Source organism: Podarcis gaigeae (genome assembly GCF_964106915.1).
Source record: "Podarcis gaigeae genome assembly, chromosome: 17".
Taxonomy (NCBI): domain Eukaryota; kingdom Metazoa; phylum Chordata; class Lepidosauria; order Squamata; family Lacertidae; genus Podarcis; species Podarcis gaigeae.
Genome location: NC_139694.1, coordinates 36,840,358 through 36,858,064, shown reverse-complemented (window position 1 = coordinate 36,858,064; position 17,707 = coordinate 36,840,358). Strand labels below are relative to the sequence as shown.

Here is a 17,707-nt window from a genome sequence, read left to right as displayed (position 1 = left end):
CCCAGTGAAATTGGCAATGGACATCTCACCCCAAGGGGGAAAGGAGGGATCGGAGCCTCTGCAAGTGGAACTGAGAGAACAACAGGAAATTGTTTGAAAAAGCAGAAGGGAAGAACGATCACCTCAAGGGGTGCTTTAAGGCAGGGAGGGGTGGTGAACTATTAACCAATTTCTGCAGGACTGCCTAGTGCCTGCAGGAATCTGGGATTCTTGCAGTGGTCAACAGGATGGGAGTTGGGATGGGGAATAAATTTGGTTTGGTTCACTTTTAAAGGTGGACCTAACAAATTTGCACTTTCTGAAACTAGAAACAAATCAAAATGCAGCCATTTTTCAAAATTTGCACCTCTCTGGATTTTGCAATGCAGTTCTATAGCCAAGTAATCTGTATAAAATTGCATAAACCAGAGGCAGTGAAAATAGCATGCAAGAATTCATTATATTATTAGGGGAAATGGTTTTGCAAAAACATGCAATTTCTCAAAACAGCAAACAAAAATGTGCAGCTGGAGAAATTCACACTGAAATGGTAGCGCATTTTCATGAGGACATTTTAAATATAAACTCACAAACTGGATGTAGAAATGCGCAGAACTGAATTTAAGGTTGGGAAAATGAGAAACTAAGAGGAACTGAAATTGACAGATTTGTCCACACATAGGTTTTTAAGCAAGAGGGCAGTCTCTGGATTTCCCCACAAAGATTATGTTTTTGAACTATTAAAAGATCCTATATTTGAGCTTTTGCTTTAACACATTTAAAAAATCAAAACTACAGGAAAGGGGGGAAAGTGGGCCACTGAAGCCAGGCCACCCACACCTCTCCTTTAATGGGCCCAAGATGGTCCACTCAAAGGAAAGAAGAAAGAAGGAACCCAGGCCAGGGTGGGGGAAGATGGAATGAAAAACTATATTACCAAGAGGGTGGAGTGGCAAATTTAATCAAAATGAACACAGAATCCATGTTGGGAAATCAAAGAGTTTTCTCTAGCAACTCTTTTGTATCACTTTGGGAGATGACACTTCACACCTGAGTAAGGTAAAGGTAAAGGTAAAGGTACCCCTGCCCGTACGGGCCAGTCTTGCCAGACTCTGGGGTTGTGCGCCCATCTCACTCAAGAGGCCAGGGGCCAGCGCTGTCCGGAGACACTTCTGGGTCACGTGGCCAGCGTGACATCGCTGCTCTGGCGAGCCAGAGCCGCACACGGAAACGCCGTTTACCTTCCCGCTGGTAAGCGGTCCCTATTTATCTACTTGCACCCGGAGGTGCTTTCGAACTGCTAGGTTGGCAGGCGCTGGGACCGAGCAGCGGGAGCGCACCCCGCCGCAGGGATTCGAACCGCCGACCTTTCGATCGGCAAGTCCTAGGCGCTGAGGCTTTAACCCACAGCGCCACCTGCGTCCCGGTTCACACCTGAGTACCTAAGATCATTTAATGAAACAAAATAAAATAAAATAATTCCTTCCAGTAGCACCTTAGAGACCAACTAAGTTAATTACTGGTATGAGCTTTCGTGTATCTGAAGAAGTGTGCATGCACACGAAAGCTCATACCAAGAACTAACTTAGTTGGTCTCGAAGGTGCTACTGGAAGGAATTATTTGTTTTGTTTTGTTTTGTTTCAACTACGGCAGACCAACACGGCTACCTACCTGTAACAAGAATCATTTAATGACTCTGATTTCTTTTGCATGCTATAAAGCTAATGGTTGTGGCATCTGAATGGCTATTCTTGCTTTTTCTACAGTGGAGACCACCCAGTGGCGTAGCGTGGGGGGTGCAGGGGGGGCCGGCCGCACCAGGCGCAACATCTGGGGGTTAGGGTTAGGGGGCGCAAATCCATGGGTTAGGGGGCGCAAATTACTTGCCTTGCCCCGGGTGCTGACAACCCATGCTACGCCACTGGGACCACCTACCCATCAATTCCTCTCGGCTTGTTCCCTTCCCCTCGTATGGCTGCCCCCACAAAACAATCGTTTCTGCATCAGCTCCGGAGTTTACACACGAGATCACATTCTAAACCATGCCAGGACTGAAAAGCCTTTTGAACAGGGCAAAGCAAACACCCAAAAAAGCCACTGGGATATTTTAATGGCAAACCTACAGCCCAGCAAGCCACACCCACTAGGTACCATATTCCTTAACAAAGCAAGTTCGCCATCTTTGATTCAAGAAAGAGACCAGGAATTTGGCTCACTGTTTTAACAAATCATTTAATTACAAAACATTGCTACGGAGCCGCTACAGAAGAGCTTCACCACAGAAACAGGGAGCTAAAAGCACCCCAAAGTCCGGGAAGGAAAGGTCCAAAGTGGTGGTTTTTAAGGAGAAGAGGCTGGCAAGGCCAACTTGCCTGGCAGCCCTTTGTGCCCAAGGTTTCCAACTCTGCTCCAGAGGAAAAAGGAATTGGTCCACTCTTGCCCTGAACTCTCCACTCCTGTCTCTTTCACGGCAGCATCAAGGGGGATTTCAGGCAAGAGAAGTTTCCCTTGTCCACATAGCCAGCTGCCCCTGCTCCAGTTCTGTCTTCTGCCACCCCATTCCTGCCAGTTGAATGAGGCGGCTCAATCCTGCTTAAGATGAACTAGCTGTCCTGACCCAAGAGAGGGGCGGCAGAAATCCCGCTGCCTCACGAAGAGCAAAGAGATTCTCTTTTCATACGTCAACCACGTAAGGCGCCACAAGCTCCAGGTCCACCACTGACTCCTCCAGAGGCTGCTCCACATGGAAGTCACGCTGGTGCTGGGGGCCCTGGTGGGCTTTTTTGCCCCCACGCTGAGGGATGGGCAGCTCCAGGTGGTGGGCCGGCAGCGGGGGAGTGAAGAAATAGGGGTGCAACAGCGCCTGCAGAAGGAAAGGAAGTACAGAATGGCTGGGCTGGATGAAGCCAAGGGCTGTGCGATTGCCATAAAACTTAGGGAACAAGCTGTGCTATCATAATGATTAAGGTTTTAAATGATAATTATAGGTTATATGTTAATGACTAAGTTTTAATTTGTATATTTTTTAACTGTAGCTATATCTGTACAGTGGTACCTCGGGTTACATACACTTCAAGTTACATACGCTTCAGGTTACAGACTCTGCTAACCTAGAAATAGGGCTTCAGGTTAAGAACTTTGCTTCAGGATGAGAACAGAAATTGTGCTCTGGCAGCGTGGCAGCAGCAGGAGGCCCTATTAGCTAAAGTGGTGCTTCAGGTTAAGAACAGTTTCAGGTTAAGAACGGACCTCCGGAACGAATTAAGTACTTAACCCAAGGTACCACTGTATTGTCCCTGTTATAACCTAATTGCAAATTCAAATGTATCCCTATCGTGTTTTATGACTTCCTTGATATTGTATGTGGGCTGGAACTGGTCTGTGACCGAAATAATAAATTCCTTCATTCAGGGGTGCAACAGCGCCTGGAGAAGGAAGTACAGAATGGCTGGGCTAGATGAAGCCAAGGGCCAACTAGCCCAGCAAGCAAATCCTCCACCAATAATCTAAGGAGTGGTAGTCTATCCCTCGCAGAGCTACAGTTCCTAGCACCCTTAATAAACTACGATTCCCAGGATCCCTTGGGGGGGAGCCATGTGCTTCGAGCGTCTGGTGTGCCTGCAGCCCAGAAACAGCCAGCAAAAAGAGGTCTCTACCGGCTCACAGGCTTGAAGGTGATGGTTGGTTTCTCCACATTTGCTTTAACACAAGGATTCAGAGGTAAACCCAGTTGTGCATGGAGGCTGAAGAAGGTCCTGTGCATGCAAACTGGGATCTCATCCATACCATACATTTAAAGCACATTTAACACACATTTAAAGACTTTCCTCAATGAATCCTGGGAACTGTCCTTTGTTAAGGGTGTCCTTTGTTAAGGAGACTCCACCACACTCCTTGGCAGCAAATTCCACTGTCAAACAGCTCTCACTGTCAGGAAGTTCTTCCTAATGTTTAGGTGGAATCTTTTTTCTTGTAGTTTGGAACCATTGCTCCGTGTCCGCTTCTCTGGAGCAGCAGAAAACAACCTTTCTCCCTCCTCTATGTGACATCCTTTTATATATTTGAACATGGCTATCATATCACCCGTTAACCTCCTCTTCTCCAGGCTAAACATGCCCAGCTCCCTTAGCCGTTCCTCATAAGGCATCGTTTCCAGGCCTTTGACCATTTTGGTTGCCCTCTTCTGGACACGTTCCAGTTTGTCAGTGTCCTTCTTGAACTGTGGTGCCCAGAACTGGACACAGTACTCCAGGTGAGGTCTGACCAGAGCAGAATACTCTGGTCTATCACAAGGTATTTTGTTTCTCTTGTTCTCTGCCTCCCAAAGGCTTGCACAGCTGTTTGTTGCAGCAGCCCTGGCTGCAAGCTCCCCAGGCGATTGGTGCCTCTGGAGCTGGCATGGGGGGCTGGTTGCCAGGAGCTGAGGTGGCCTTGGAGTAAGGAAGCAAGCGGATAGGGAGCCCAGCCAGCCAGTCCACCAGCCCTTGCTGTTGGGAATGGCCAGACAGGTCCCAGGCCCCTGTGGGGCAGTGTGAGAAGGCACCTCTCTTTGGGGCAGGGGCAGATCAGAGACCAAGGACAGTAGCAGTGGCTGCCCAGAGGGCTCCCAAGGAGAGGGGAGAGGAGGCTGAGGGAACGCGCCACAAAGGTGGGTGTTTGAAAAAGGGTGAGAGGCAGCAGGACTGCAAGAAGTTTTGCAAGGAGGATTGTGCAAAATATTGCAGAGAAGTTTATGAAGAGAATTATTAGTTCAGGACAATTAAAAGTAATAAGGAAATTAAGAAATGTAGATTAAGTGACAAAGATTGAAAAATCTTCAGATGTGGTTGATGGAAGTCCAAAACTTTGTATAAGGTAAGGAAATATGTTATAAGATGGTTGGGAATGATATGTAAAAATTAAAAAATATATATTTTTAAAAATGAAAAAGGGTGAGAGGCTGCCAGCTCTGCAGGGTGGGCTCCTGAGCCCCACAGGGGTGCCACATAAAGAATGTACAGTGTTGCCTCGCAAGACGAAATTAATCCGTTCCGCGAGTCTCTTCGTCTAGCGGTTATTTCGTCTTGCGAAGCAACCCCATTGACGGATTAGCGGATTAGCGCTATTAGCAGCTTTTAGCGCCTTATCGGCTTAGCGGATAAGCAGATAAGCAGCTTAGCGGCTTAGAAAAAGGGGGGGGAAGGGGAAAAAAACCCGCAGGAACTCGCAATACATTTTCATCTTGCGAAGCAAGCCCATAGAAAATTCGTTTTGCGAAGCACCTCCAAAACGGAAAACCCTTTCGTCTAGCGGGTTTTCCGTCTTGCGAGGCATTCGTCTTGCGGGGCACCACTGTAGTTGGTCAAAGGAGCCACGGACTCTGCGCACCCCGTTTTCTTCCTAATAGCTCAACAAATAAAACTGATTTGTAAAAATGTTACATGAAAAAAAAAGAACATGAGAGACATTGCACATACTTTTGTAAATCAAGAAAAGGTTTAATAAAAATACATTTTTTTAAAAAAACCCTCTGAGCAATACACTTTTAAGTGTATTGTGTAGAAATGACCCCGGAACCTAGACTGTCTCTTCCCTTCCCCTCCATTACCCTGAACCCCCCCCCCCCATTTCTTCGTTATCTGAACTTCAATTACTAATTGCCATTCATGCATCTAAATAAATAGCCACATTCAAACAGTGAGTTGGGTGTCCTCTCACCCCCTCCCTCGGAGAACATGGGAAAGCCAGGCCCCATGAAAGGCCAATGGAAATAGACTGGGGTGCCCTCTGGTGGCAATTTGGAGCACAACAACTGCCCTTTCCATTGAGTGTTCCAAGCATGTGTTGATGTGAGATGCATCTCCCCAGGCCTAGAAAAGAATGCATGTACAGTGGTACCTCTAGTTGCAAACGGGATCCGTTCCGGAGGCCCGTTGGCAACATGAGCAGAACACAACCCATGTCTGCGTGTGCGCGGGTCGCAATTCGTCGCTTCTGCGCATGCGCATGATGTCGTTTTGTACATATGCGCATGCGCAAGCGGCAAAACCTGGAAGTAACTTCCAGGTCACCGCGGGACGCAACCTGAAAACGCTCAACCTGAAGCAAACGTAACATGAGATATGACTGTATTTAAAAGAGGCGTGTATTCATGGTGAAGGCCTCTTCCAGAACACCTGGAGAGCACATTCTAGAGGGGAATGGGGCACAGAATTCCCCCAGTTGTCAGTTCCCGGTGCTCCCCAAAGGGACAAAAGGAAGGAACCATATGGCAGGGACAACCCAATGCCAGGACTACGCCAAGCACCAATTCTACAATCATCCATCTGTGAGATTCCTGCTAATCCCACAGCTGGTGACCTGCACAGACCTCGGAGGCTCACAGAGGTGTGAAGGTCTGACTTCGCTATTTATTAAACAGCATTCAACTGAAGTATGGCAACCAGCCATTACAGTGGTACCTCGGGTTAAGAACTTAATTCATTCTGGAGGCCTGTTCTTAACCTGAAACTGTTCTTAACCTGAAGCACCACTTTAACTAAAGGGGCCTCCTGCTGCTGCCGCGCCACCGGAGCCCGATTTCTGTTCTCATCCTGAAGCAAAGTTCTTAACCTGAGGTACTATTTCTGGGTTAGCGGAGTCTGTAACCTGAAGTGTATGTAACCTGAGGTACCACTGTACAGTGTGCACCCAGTACAGTGGACGCTTGGGTTGCGAATGCGATCCATGCGGGATGCACATTCACAACCTGCGTGTTGCAATTTGGCACTTCTGCGCATGTGCAAAGCACAATTTAGCGCTTCTCGACATGTGTGACCACTGAAACCCTGTAAATAAGTAAGTAACCTGAAATATACTCAGAGTCGAGAGTGGATTTCATGCTCTTTATTCAGCTCATAGTGGTGAGGAGGAATGGAGGTTCCCCCAGAGTGTCTGCTTTATATACATTATTTACACAATGGGCCCCACTTGATTGGCTAATTCCTGGATTCTCCTGTAGGCCAATCAGGTTGAGGATTCACTTCCACCTGGAGCTGGATTGGGTGGCTCCTGTGGACTAATCAGACTGCTGCATTCTGGATCCTATTGTTCTAGGACCAATCAGACTGCTGCATTTTGGATCCTATTCAACTCAGTACATAACATAACCCATTTTGGTATTTCCGGGTTTCGGAGGTCCACAACCTGAAAAAACACAACCTGAAGCGGCTGTAACCCAAGGTATGACTGTACTCCTTCCTACAACCAACAGAATTCCTCGCCCTGTTCCCTGCTCTGGTATCTGCTAGGCCAGCTAGGAACCTCCTTGCATCTCTTACCTGTGCTGCCTGAACACGCTGCTTGGAAGGATAGACCAGGAACTGTTTCAGGAGGTGCACGGCTTGTGGGGAGGCGTCGGGCACCACCTGCTCCAGAGGAATTGGCAGCTTCTCTTTGAAGGAAATCTTGTTGTAATCAGGCAACTCTGTGATCTCCTGCTCCCAAACAGAAGTTGGGAAACGTAAGACCTCAAGCTTCTTTGTTTTTAAAATCACCCCATTCATCCCAGAGACAAAAGGATGGGACGCTGACCCACAACCCCTGGGGGCAATCCCATAACTACCAAACCCACCGGCCAGATCTTCTGGTTTGGGGTCCCAAGGACTCGGAGGACACAGCACAGCTGCTCAATATCGTTTTCTCCAGGGAAAAGTGGGGAGTTGTTGAGAAGTTCAGCAAAGATGCATCCCACAGCCCTGGTCAAAGGAGGGAGAGAGAGAGAGAGAGAGAGAGAATTTAGATTTGATATCCCGCCTTTCACTCCCTTTAAGGAGTCTCAAAGCGGCTAACATTCTCCTTTCCCTTCCTCCCCCACAACAAACACTCTGTGAGGTGAGTGGGGCTGAGAGACTTCAGAGAAGTGTGACTGGCCCAAGGTCACCCAGCAGCTGCATGTGGAGGAGCGGAGACGCGAACCCAGTTCCCCAGATTACGAGACTACCGCTCTTAACCACTACACCACACTGGCTCTCACCACACTGGAGAGGGTGGATGGCTGAAACAGGTCAAAAGAGAGGTGAAATGCACAAGGCTCAGAAACCAACCACATCCTTGTTTTGGGTTCTGCACTGCATATTCAAACTGGTGTGGAACTGGACAGTTTTGTACTGCTGAAAGAGTGTGAAGAAATTTTGGATTTCTAGCTGAGAGGCTTGATACCAAACTGGCTTCGTTTTATAGTGTATATGTCTTCCACACACAGAGACATCCCAAGCAAATCCTATGAAAGGTTTATGTAACCTGCCTTTTTTATTTTGTAAACTCCTATGAAGCCTATTTGGGCACTAAGCAGTACATTAACAAGTATTAAATGTGTTCCTCATGCTCACAAAGCCACAGCTGACAAGATTCCTTCTGCATGATGGCTAAACCAGTTGATCTCTGTAGTATATCATTGCCCTGAGGCTCACCTTGGGCTCCAATATAACTTTTAATTTTAATAATAATATTTTATTTATACTCCACCCATCTGGCTGGGTTTCCCCAGCCACTCTGGGAGGCTCCCAACAAAATATTAATACAATAAAACATCAAACATTAAAAATGTCCCTAAACAGGGCTGCCTTCAGATGTCTTAAAGTCAGATAGTTGTTTATTTCCTTAACATCTGATGGGAGGGTGTTCCACAGGGCGGGCGCCACTACCGAGAAGGCCCTCTGCCTGGTTCCCTGTAACCTCACAGTGTGGGAACCGCCCAAAGGCCCTTGGAGCTGGACCTCAGGGTCCACGATGGGGGTGGAGACGTTCCTTGAGGTATACTGGGCCGAGGCCGTTTATATGTGCAGAAGCAACTCCAGGCTGATGCACTCACTAGCCAAAAGTCATATGTGCCTAGGAAATCGGGAGGGGGGAGTGTTTCAGCCGCAACAGACACCCCCATTATCTCACCCCCCACATGCTGCACTGTTACTGGCTGCACACAGTAAATCTGTAACAGTTGCTTAGGAACTGCAAGACTTGTTCATTCACTACCGTTCAGGTCCACCAAGAGAAAGGTGGCCGGTCTGTCCTGCTGCACTGAGGACTCCACCTGAGCCCTCCTCCTGTATGGAGTGGGATGAATTTCCCAGCCTTAGGAAGAGAGATCTGTAAAACAGCATGGGGATGGAAGGATTCTGTACAGCAGAGACGGGTGTTATGAGAATTATAAGGTCTAAGATATAAAATAAATGTACCAGGCAAACACATATAAACCACATGTCTGAATCAGTACAGGAAAAATCCTGAAACCATTTTGTCTCTTCCAAATTGACCTCGAATATTCCTCTGCAAGGTCGAAGGGAATGAGGAGCCTCCCCATTGTCTCTTTGCTCACAAATCCTGTCTCAGGGACACATTTAAGAGATGAATAGGGTGATCCTGTGACCTGAGTAGTTATCATAACAAAGGAGTGGCCAGGATGCCCAGGTAATCCAATCAGAAAACAAGATAAAAACAACACACGCATATTTCTGTTGTAGTCCTCCCCTTCTCTGACGTACGTATGATGTATTGGGGGGGTGGTCTTGGGCTCCAGGGTGGGCAGTTCAAAAGTCTATATAAGGGTTTGCGCACATGGTTCGGGATCCTCTTCCTGCCTCCTGCGTGTGAGGGGAGCACCCTGTTGCAACAGGTTTAATAAAGATCAGGCTTACTAGCTGCTTTGCTTCTCAATATTCTCTGGTTTGCCTCTGTTATTTTCTCCTACCAATAGAGAACCTAAAAAAGGACTCTATATGGGCTCTTGGGTACCCCATAAGGGAAAAGGAGCAGTTTTTTTCTTATAACATGGGAAAACTGTGGTGAGCCTTCAGGCGTCCATTATCCTCAGCAGACAGCATGGCCAATGGTCAGAGATGATGGGAGATGTAGTCCAACAACATCTGGAGGGCCACAGGTTCCCTATCCCTGCTTTGTAGCAAAGGACAGGGCAAATATACTCACCAGAGATCCACACCTTCGTCATATTTCCGAGCACCGTACAGGAGTTCGGGAGCCCGGTACCACCTAATGCAGAAAGGTTAGGCGAGTCACATCTTTGAGGATACCAAAACTCATTCGCCTCTAGTGCTTCCCAGCTCCAGCTACCAGGCTCAACACTAATCTCGAGAAACAGTTCCTGGCAGCTTCTTACTCCAATGCCATCAGACTCCACAGCGTTCTCAATGCTAAGCCAGACTGCAAGCGCCATGGAAGGAGAGCTGTTTCTTGTTGTTGTCCTTCCAGCAGGAGCAAGGGGTTGGGCTCTCCCTTCCCTGGCTTTATGCTCAGCCCACACCCCCTGCCCATCCCGACTCACCTGGTGGCCACTTGGTGGCTATACAGTCTCTCCCCATCGCTGGTGAACACTCTGGCCAGGCCAAAATCAGCAATTTTCAGCTGACCCGTGGAGCTGATCAGCAAATTGGCCGGTTTCAGATCCTGAAAAGGACAGGGAGGAGTTCAGAAATACCTGCAGTTTTTAAAGGGAGAGCTGAGGGGTGAAGAGGAGTACAGCGCAAACAGGTGAGAAAAGGTGAGAAGAAAGCAATCTGGTAGCCAGAGCAGGCCTCACCCGATGCATGATGGAGTTGGCGTGGCAGAAGTCCACCCCCTTGAGCAGCATCAGCATGTAGCCTTTGACTTGGGCCTCGGTAAGTGGTTGCTCGGAGTTGCGGATGACCTCCGACAAGTCGGACAGCATGTATTCGAAGACGAGCACAAAGCCTGTGCCGTGGGGGAAGAAATCCTTCAGCTTCACCACCTGGGGAGAGAGGGAGAAGGAATTGCCTTCCGACTCTTCAATGTGTAGTGGCCAAAAGGCCGAGAGACTAGAATGGGAAATCAAGTTGTTGGGACTATGCCGAAATGGCAAAATTAACTGGGAAGCTCAGGAATCAAGAATAAATTTTAAAAAGAATGGAAATGTTTATAATGCATATAAAAAATCATTGTAAACAGGTCAAAACATTAGCAGGATTTTAAATACACTTGTAATGTAGCAGAATGTATAGATAAACTAGGAAGGTGAAAAACTGGAGAAGTATTGATATGCAGTTGAAAATAGAATCAAAAGGTTCCATGGAAGGGATGGAGGGAAGTCAGGAGATTCAGAATAATCTCAGTATTTGGATTTTGTACTGTTTTTGATGTATGTTTATTTTATTTTTCTTTCTTCTTTTTTAAAAAAATCAAATAAAAAGATCATTAAAAACAGAAAGAAAGAAAGGCCAAGAGAGAAATCAGGAAGTCCTCACAGGAACACAAGAGCGGAACTCCAAGTTTTGGGCAGCCCTTTCTGGACATAGCTGTCAACTTTTCCCTTTTCTTGTGAGGAATCCTATTCGGAATAAGAGAATTTCCCTTAAAAAAAGGAAAACGTTGACAGCTATGTTTCTGGAGATGCCGATGGGGTCGAATCTGGGATCTTCTGCACGAACAGCAGACCCTCTACAACTGTGTCGCAGCCCTTGCCCCTCAAATCCCACCTCAGCTATAAGCCAGTGAAATGGCTTTAGGCACATCTTTGCCTCAGCATCAGCCCTACCCCACATCTCCAATATTTATTTATTGATTGCGTTTCTTTTTCCGGGCCTAGACAAAATCTCATACAGTGGTACCTCAGGTTAAGTACTTAATTCGTTCTGGAGGTCCGTTCTTAACCTGAAACTGTTCTTAACCTGAAGCACCACTTTAACTAATGGGCCTCCCACTGCCACCACACCGCTTGAGCACAATTTCTGTTCTCATCCTGAAGCAAAGTTCTTAACCTGAAGCACTATTTCCAGGTTAGCGGAGTCTGTAACCTGAAACGTATGTAACCCGAGGTACCACTGTACAGTGCAACAAATATTTTAAAATGCAAACGTGCAATTTTTTTAAAAAAAACAGCAACTGGCAAACGAAAGCAGATTTGTCCAGTTGACACAATATCATCTGCATCCTACTGCAGTAGCATGGAATTCCAGATCCAAGGTTTAAGAATCTAGCAGCTTTGGCCAACTAACACAACTTATTTCTAAGGCTATCGTAACCCAAACCACCTCCCTTCTTCTCAGCCTAAGGTAAACTGAGGTAGGTAAAGGTAAAGGGACCCCTGACCATTAGGTCCAGTCGTGGCCAACTCTGGGGTTGCGGCGCTCATCTCGCTTTATTGGCCGAGGGAGCCGGTGTACAGCTTCCGGGTGATGTGGCCAGCATGACTAAGCCGCTTCAGGCGAATCAGAGCAGTGCACGGAAACGCCATTTACCGTATTTTTTGCACCATAACACTCACTTTTTTCCTCCTAGAAAGTAAGGGGAAATGTCTGTGCGTGTTATGGAGGAAATGCCTATGGGTGGCATGCCTACGGATTTTCCTCCTCTAAAAACTACGTGCGTGTTAGGTCGGGTGCGTGTTATAGAGCGAAAAATACGGTACCTTCCCGCTGGAGCGGTACCTATTTATCTACTTGCACTTTGACGTGCTTTCGAACTGCTAGGTTGGCAGGAAAATTGAGGTAAACACACACAAAAGAAATTCAAACTGGCTACTCACGTGTTGATTTTCCTCAATCTCCTGGAGTGCTTTGATCTCCCGAAGTGCTTGATTGGGGATCCCATCCTCTAACTTGCGGAGAGCCACCTTCTTCAGGGCAACAGTCTCACCTGTCTGCAGTGAAAGAAACCCAAAGCTCTCTACTCCCCTGCTTGACTCATTCTTCTCCCAGAGCTTGAGAAAAATACCAAGAGTCAATCCCTGGTGAAAGGTGAGACCCCACTTACTTCTATGTTCTTGGCTTTGAAAACGATCCCATGGGCTCCTTCTCCAATGCGGCCTAGGATGCTATATTGGTCCATGGTGGCCTCTATTTGTAGAAGAGGGATTTCAATCACAATGCAGGATTTAACTTCCTTCCGCAGGGCCTGTAAGACAGAGCAATTCCACCTGGCTTTCAATTTGAACTTAGCCTCATCTTTGATTCCTCTTCCTTCCCTCCTCCTCCCCTTTTTATGAAAATTAGCCACTCTGGGATCTCACAGCTAATTCTCCCCTGGTCTCCTTGTTGGCCCAAATAGGACTAATTCAGCCAGCTGGCCCTGGTGATCATCTAATGTTTATTGGATGGATTTCCCCCCTAAATTCTGATTTTATTATTATTCACGTTTTATACTTTATTTTATGCTGTTTTTTGTTGCAACAATTGTTTTAAATTTGTTGTTAGCTGCCCTGAGCCCGGTTTTCTGAACTGGGAAGGGCGGGGTATAAATAAATTATTATTATTATTATTATTATTATTATTATTATTATTATTACTATTAATGCATACTCAGTGGTATGTCTCAGCCTCAGATCGCTATAGCTGTGTCTATACATACATTTAATCCTATACTACACATTTAATGCAATAGCAGATCGTTGTAGGGCTACAGATTCCTTTAGGTATGCCCACACAATAAATTTAATCTGGTTCCAGATTGTCACACTAGAGCAGATATCTATAAATATGTCAAATTTAATTTACTTCCACAGGTCTCCAGCAAAAGTACTGAAATTGTATGAAGGTATGCACAAAAGAAATTGGAAACACTTCACAAAATTACAAGTCTATTTGCGGGAAGCCAAAACTGTTAAGGGCAGACTTTCCAGGGAACTGTAGTTTCTCTTTGCAGAGCTACACCCAACACCCTTAAGAGGTCCATGAATTACCATATAGCATATATTCAACACAAAAAACAGTGACAATTTGTTGTTGACAAAGGACAGCTGGACCTCTAAAGGCCCCCATTACCTTCAGTAGCTTAGGGCCTCATCAAACCTAAATCCGACCCTGGCCATGGTTTTACAGACTTTTACCACACCCCTCCTGCTGCATTCCCCCCCCCCTTCTCTCAATGGAAAAGCCCCCCTCCGCTTCAGCCCCACAACATCTCCAGAACTAACCCCACAAGGCAAGCCCTTATCAGTGGCGTAGCGTGGGGGGTGCAGGGGGGGGGCCGGCCGCACCGGGCGCAACATCTGGGGGTTAGGGTTAGGGGGCGCAAATCCACGGGTTAGGGGGCCCAAATTACTTGCCTTGCCCCGGGTGCTGACAACCCACGCTATGCCACTGGCATGGGATTGGATCCAACATTTGCAGAGATATTTCCTGTCCTGGGTGGGGGCCAGCCTTGCTTGCAGGAACACCCCGGGAGGGAGCCCTGGAGGATTCGCACTCAGCACTGGGTTGAATCTGGGGGACCCCCAGGCACAGCCCCCAACCAGCCACCCCCACCCCCCATCCCCTCCCATCTTGGGCCCCTGCTAAACTCAGGAACCTGCGCCTGGGGGAGCTCAGCTGGGATACCCACAGGCACAGGTGCAGCATCCCCTGCCAAGGACCCACTGCAAGCATCATCCCCTCCTCCTTTCCCATCATGCACCTCTCCCTTCCACTTCACCCTCTGGGGCTCAGTCCTGGTGGTTCCCAAACGACAGCTCAGGTTCTCCGTTGCAGCCGGCAACCTCCTCCCTCTGCGGGGCGAAGGTAGTGGAAATATATAGTGTCACATCCCTCCCCCCATTTTTTATAGAGGTGGGGGCGGAATAGAAAGCTGGACGGGCATCGTTCCCCCCCCCCCACTATTTTTTCCGGTCGTTCCCCCCTCCAGGCTCCTTTGCTTTTTAAAATACTATTTTTATTAAATTTTCTGCTTTACAATTTCAGATAAACATTTTACCTACTCAAGATATCAACGACTTCCCTTCTTCTCTTCCCATGGTTCATTTTGCATATATCTTATATCCCTGCATATTTTACAAAAACCGTACCAGTCAGTTTTTAATTTACACTGTTGAATTTCTCTTAATGCTGCCGGTATTTTAATAATAATAGTAATAGTAATTTTTTATTTACACCCCGCCCTCCTTGGCCAGAGCCAGGCTCAGGGTGGCTAACACCAGTAAAATTACAATAAAAACATAATGGGGGGGGGGGAGAGGAAAAAAACCCAATTTAAAATACAGATTAAAATGCAATTTAAAATGCATCCTCATTTTAAAATAGTCAATAAATCAAGACCATAAGGTGAGGGAAACATAAAGGTCAGACTGAGTCCAAACTAAAGGCCAGGCGGAACAGCTCCGTCTTGCAGGCCCTGTGGAAAGATGTCAAGTCCCGCAGGGCCCTAGTCTCTTGTGACAGAGCATTCCAACAGGTCGGGGCCAGTACTGAAAAGGCCCTGGCCCTAGTTGAGACCAATCTAACCACCTTGTGCCCTGGGACCTCCAAAATGTTGTCATTTGCGGACCTTAAGGTCCTCTGCGGGGCATACCAGGAGGGGCAGTCCCATAGGTACGTTTTCAGCTGTACACAATTATTTTCCATATATGCACCTGTCGGGTTTCCGCCTGCCACCCGCATGTTAAAGGAGCGAAGGTGCCGTTTCCAGGCAGCGCCCCCCAACAATATTTCAAAAATCTATATAGGGGCTTGTGCACCATTGTTTGGGGTGCTCCCCCCTCCTGCGTATGGTGAGTGGGGACCCTGTTGAAACAGTTTATTTCCTTTAATAAAGATCAGGCTTACTAGCTGCTTTGCTTTCAATCTACTCTGCTTGGCCTCTGCTTTCTCTGTGACCCATTTGTTGTTGTTGTTTAGTCATTTAGTCGTGTCCGCCTCTTTGTGACCCCCTGGACCAGAGCACGCCAGGCACTCCTGTCTTCCACTGCCTCCCGCAGTTTGTTCAAACTCAGGCTGGTAGCTTCAAGAACACTGTCCCACCATCTCGTCCTCTGTCGCCCCCTTCTCCTTGTGCCCTCCATCTTTCCCAACATCAGGGTCTTTTCCAGGGAGTCTTCTCTTCTCATGAGGTGGCCAAAGTCTTGGAGTCTCAGCTTCAGGATCTGTCCTTCCAGTGAGCACTCAGGGCTGATTTCCTTCAGAATGGAGAGGTTTGATCTTCTTGCAGTCCATGGGACTCTCAAGAGTCTCCTCCAGCACCAGAATTCAAAAGCATCAATTCTTCGGTGATCAGCCTTCTTGATGGTCCAGCTCTCACTTCCATACATCACTGCTGGGAAAACCATAGCTTGAACTATACGGACCTTTGTTGGCAAGGTGATGTCTCTGCTTTTTAACTGCGACCCATAGAGATCTCCTATACAGGCTCTAGATACCCCATAAGGGAATTGGACATATTTTTCTAGCAGCGTTGGAACATGAAAGCCTCCCACGCCTTTCAGAGACAGCTCGGCAGGTAGACATTCGCCAGGTGCAGCATTATGGAGACCCTTCCAACCAAGCGGTCTCTATTTAAAGATCTGCATTGCCTTCTCGCCGCCGGCTTCCGCCACTCCCGCCTCTCGCACAGGGGTGGCTAATCGGGAACCGGAAGTGATAGCTGCTCCAGGAACCATTCTACCTCTTTGGCCTGGATTCGGGAGGCGGCCGCGTTGCCTAGCAACCCATCCCCGACGCTTTGCTTTTAACCCTGTCATCACCCGGACAGAGCCTGCCCCATAAGGCGGGGATGGCCAACCCAGGATCATGCTGGCTGGGTGCTGAGGTAGCGCGTGTCATTTTAGAGGGTAGCACTTAATTTTTTTGCAAATTTCCTCGCGGGGGGGGGGGCGGGTCTTGAAAATATTTTTTTTGGGTGTGAGGAATTAAAATCTGCTATTATTTTTGTGATTGGACAACATTTTGCTTGGCAAGCCTACAGTTTTGGCACATAAACTACATTTGGAAAATCAAATAATTTTACCTTCTGAAAATGTCCAGTAATGCTAAACAACAACAGCAGCAAATATTAATAAATAATATAACTGAAATTACTTGGCAATCACTTTTAATGATTTCTATGCAGTTTTACACATCTTTTACTTACCAAGAGTTACCAGAAAAATGCCCATTACATACCCCTCCCCTTTTCCCTTCTCTATACATCTGTTGTGTGCCACATGTCCCCAAGATATACTTGAAAATAAGTATATACTTATCCCAGTGTATACTTTCACTTTAGCCTGTTAAAACAAGGAAGACCTGAGTTTCCCCATAGAACAATGTATTCTTGCCTCTTTGCATTGTGGGAAATCCTCCGTTATTCCCCTACCCCAGGCATAGACAAACTCCGGCCCTCCAGATGTTTGGGCTTACAATTCCCACCATCCATAGCTAGCAGGACCAGTGGTCAGGGATGATGGGAATTGTAGTCCAAAACATCTGGAGGGCCGGAGTTTGCCTATGCCTGCCCTAGCCTGAGATCACTTGGGCAGCTAACCTATGGGGAAGTCCCTGAATCTGCCTTTGTTTGCTCAGATGTTCTGCATAGAGCATGGGTGGGCAAACTAACGCCCAGGGGCCAGATCCAGCCCAATTGCATTCTAAATCTGGCCCACGGATGGTCTGGGAATCAGCGTGATTTACATGAGCAGAATGTGTGCTTTTATTTAAAATGCATCTCTGGGTTATTTGTGGGGCACAGGAATTCATTCATTCCCTCCCCCACAAAATAGTGCCCCCCAGAAGATCTGAGGGACAGTGGACCGGCCCCCTGCTGAAAAGGTTTGCTGATCCCTGGCAAAGGGGATGCCTGATTAGCTTCCTGGTTGTCTTTATCAAACGCAAATGCTTTGTGTAAAACTATGTCCGGAACCATGTGAAACTTGCTACATCCTTAGCAATGTCACACCTTGACTTGCCTGAGCCACTGTAACCCTGCCTTACGTGTGCTGTATTTCTGACGTTTGCAAAAGGGGATGTCCTTCTTCATGCCAAAAGGCAAACATTT

At 47.3% G+C, this 17,707-nt stretch overlaps 1 protein-coding gene and 1 long non-coding RNA gene across 4 annotated transcripts in view; both read right to left on the bottom strand.

The window, feature by feature from the left end:
• The window catches only part of LOC310835308, a 94,140-nt gene that overhangs the window by 38,775 nt on the left and 37,658 nt on the right, over positions 1 to 17,707 (bottom strand). The gene's annotated exons all lie outside the window — the stretch shown is intronic.
• CDK20 (cyclin dependent kinase 20) lies at positions 2,193 to 14,316 on the bottom strand. Of its 3 annotated transcripts, none has more exons than XM_083719613.1 (9): positions 14,261 to 14,316; positions 12,722 to 12,804; positions 12,495 to 12,608; positions 10,533 to 10,721; positions 10,278 to 10,399; positions 9,923 to 9,985; positions 7,572 to 7,695; positions 7,279 to 7,434; positions 2,193 to 2,843 (listed from the first exon to the last, which is right to left on the bottom strand). In XM_083719613.1, the coding sequence occupies exons 2-9, from the start codon at positions 12,794 to 12,796 to the stop codon at positions 2,655 to 2,657; spliced, it is 1,032 nt and encodes a 343-aa protein (XP_083575739.1). In that variant the 5' UTR covers positions 12,797 to 12,804; positions 14,261 to 14,316; the 3' UTR covers positions 2,193 to 2,654. The 3 variants fall into 3 exon arrangements, with proteins under 3 accessions (XP_083575739.1, XP_083575738.1, XP_083575740.1); XM_083719612.1 differs by having other exon boundaries at positions 12,722 to 12,862; positions 14,261 to 14,279; XM_083719614.1 differs by lacking the exons at positions 2,193 to 2,843; positions 14,261 to 14,316 and adding an exon at positions 3,373 to 3,405 and having other exon boundaries at positions 12,722 to 12,934.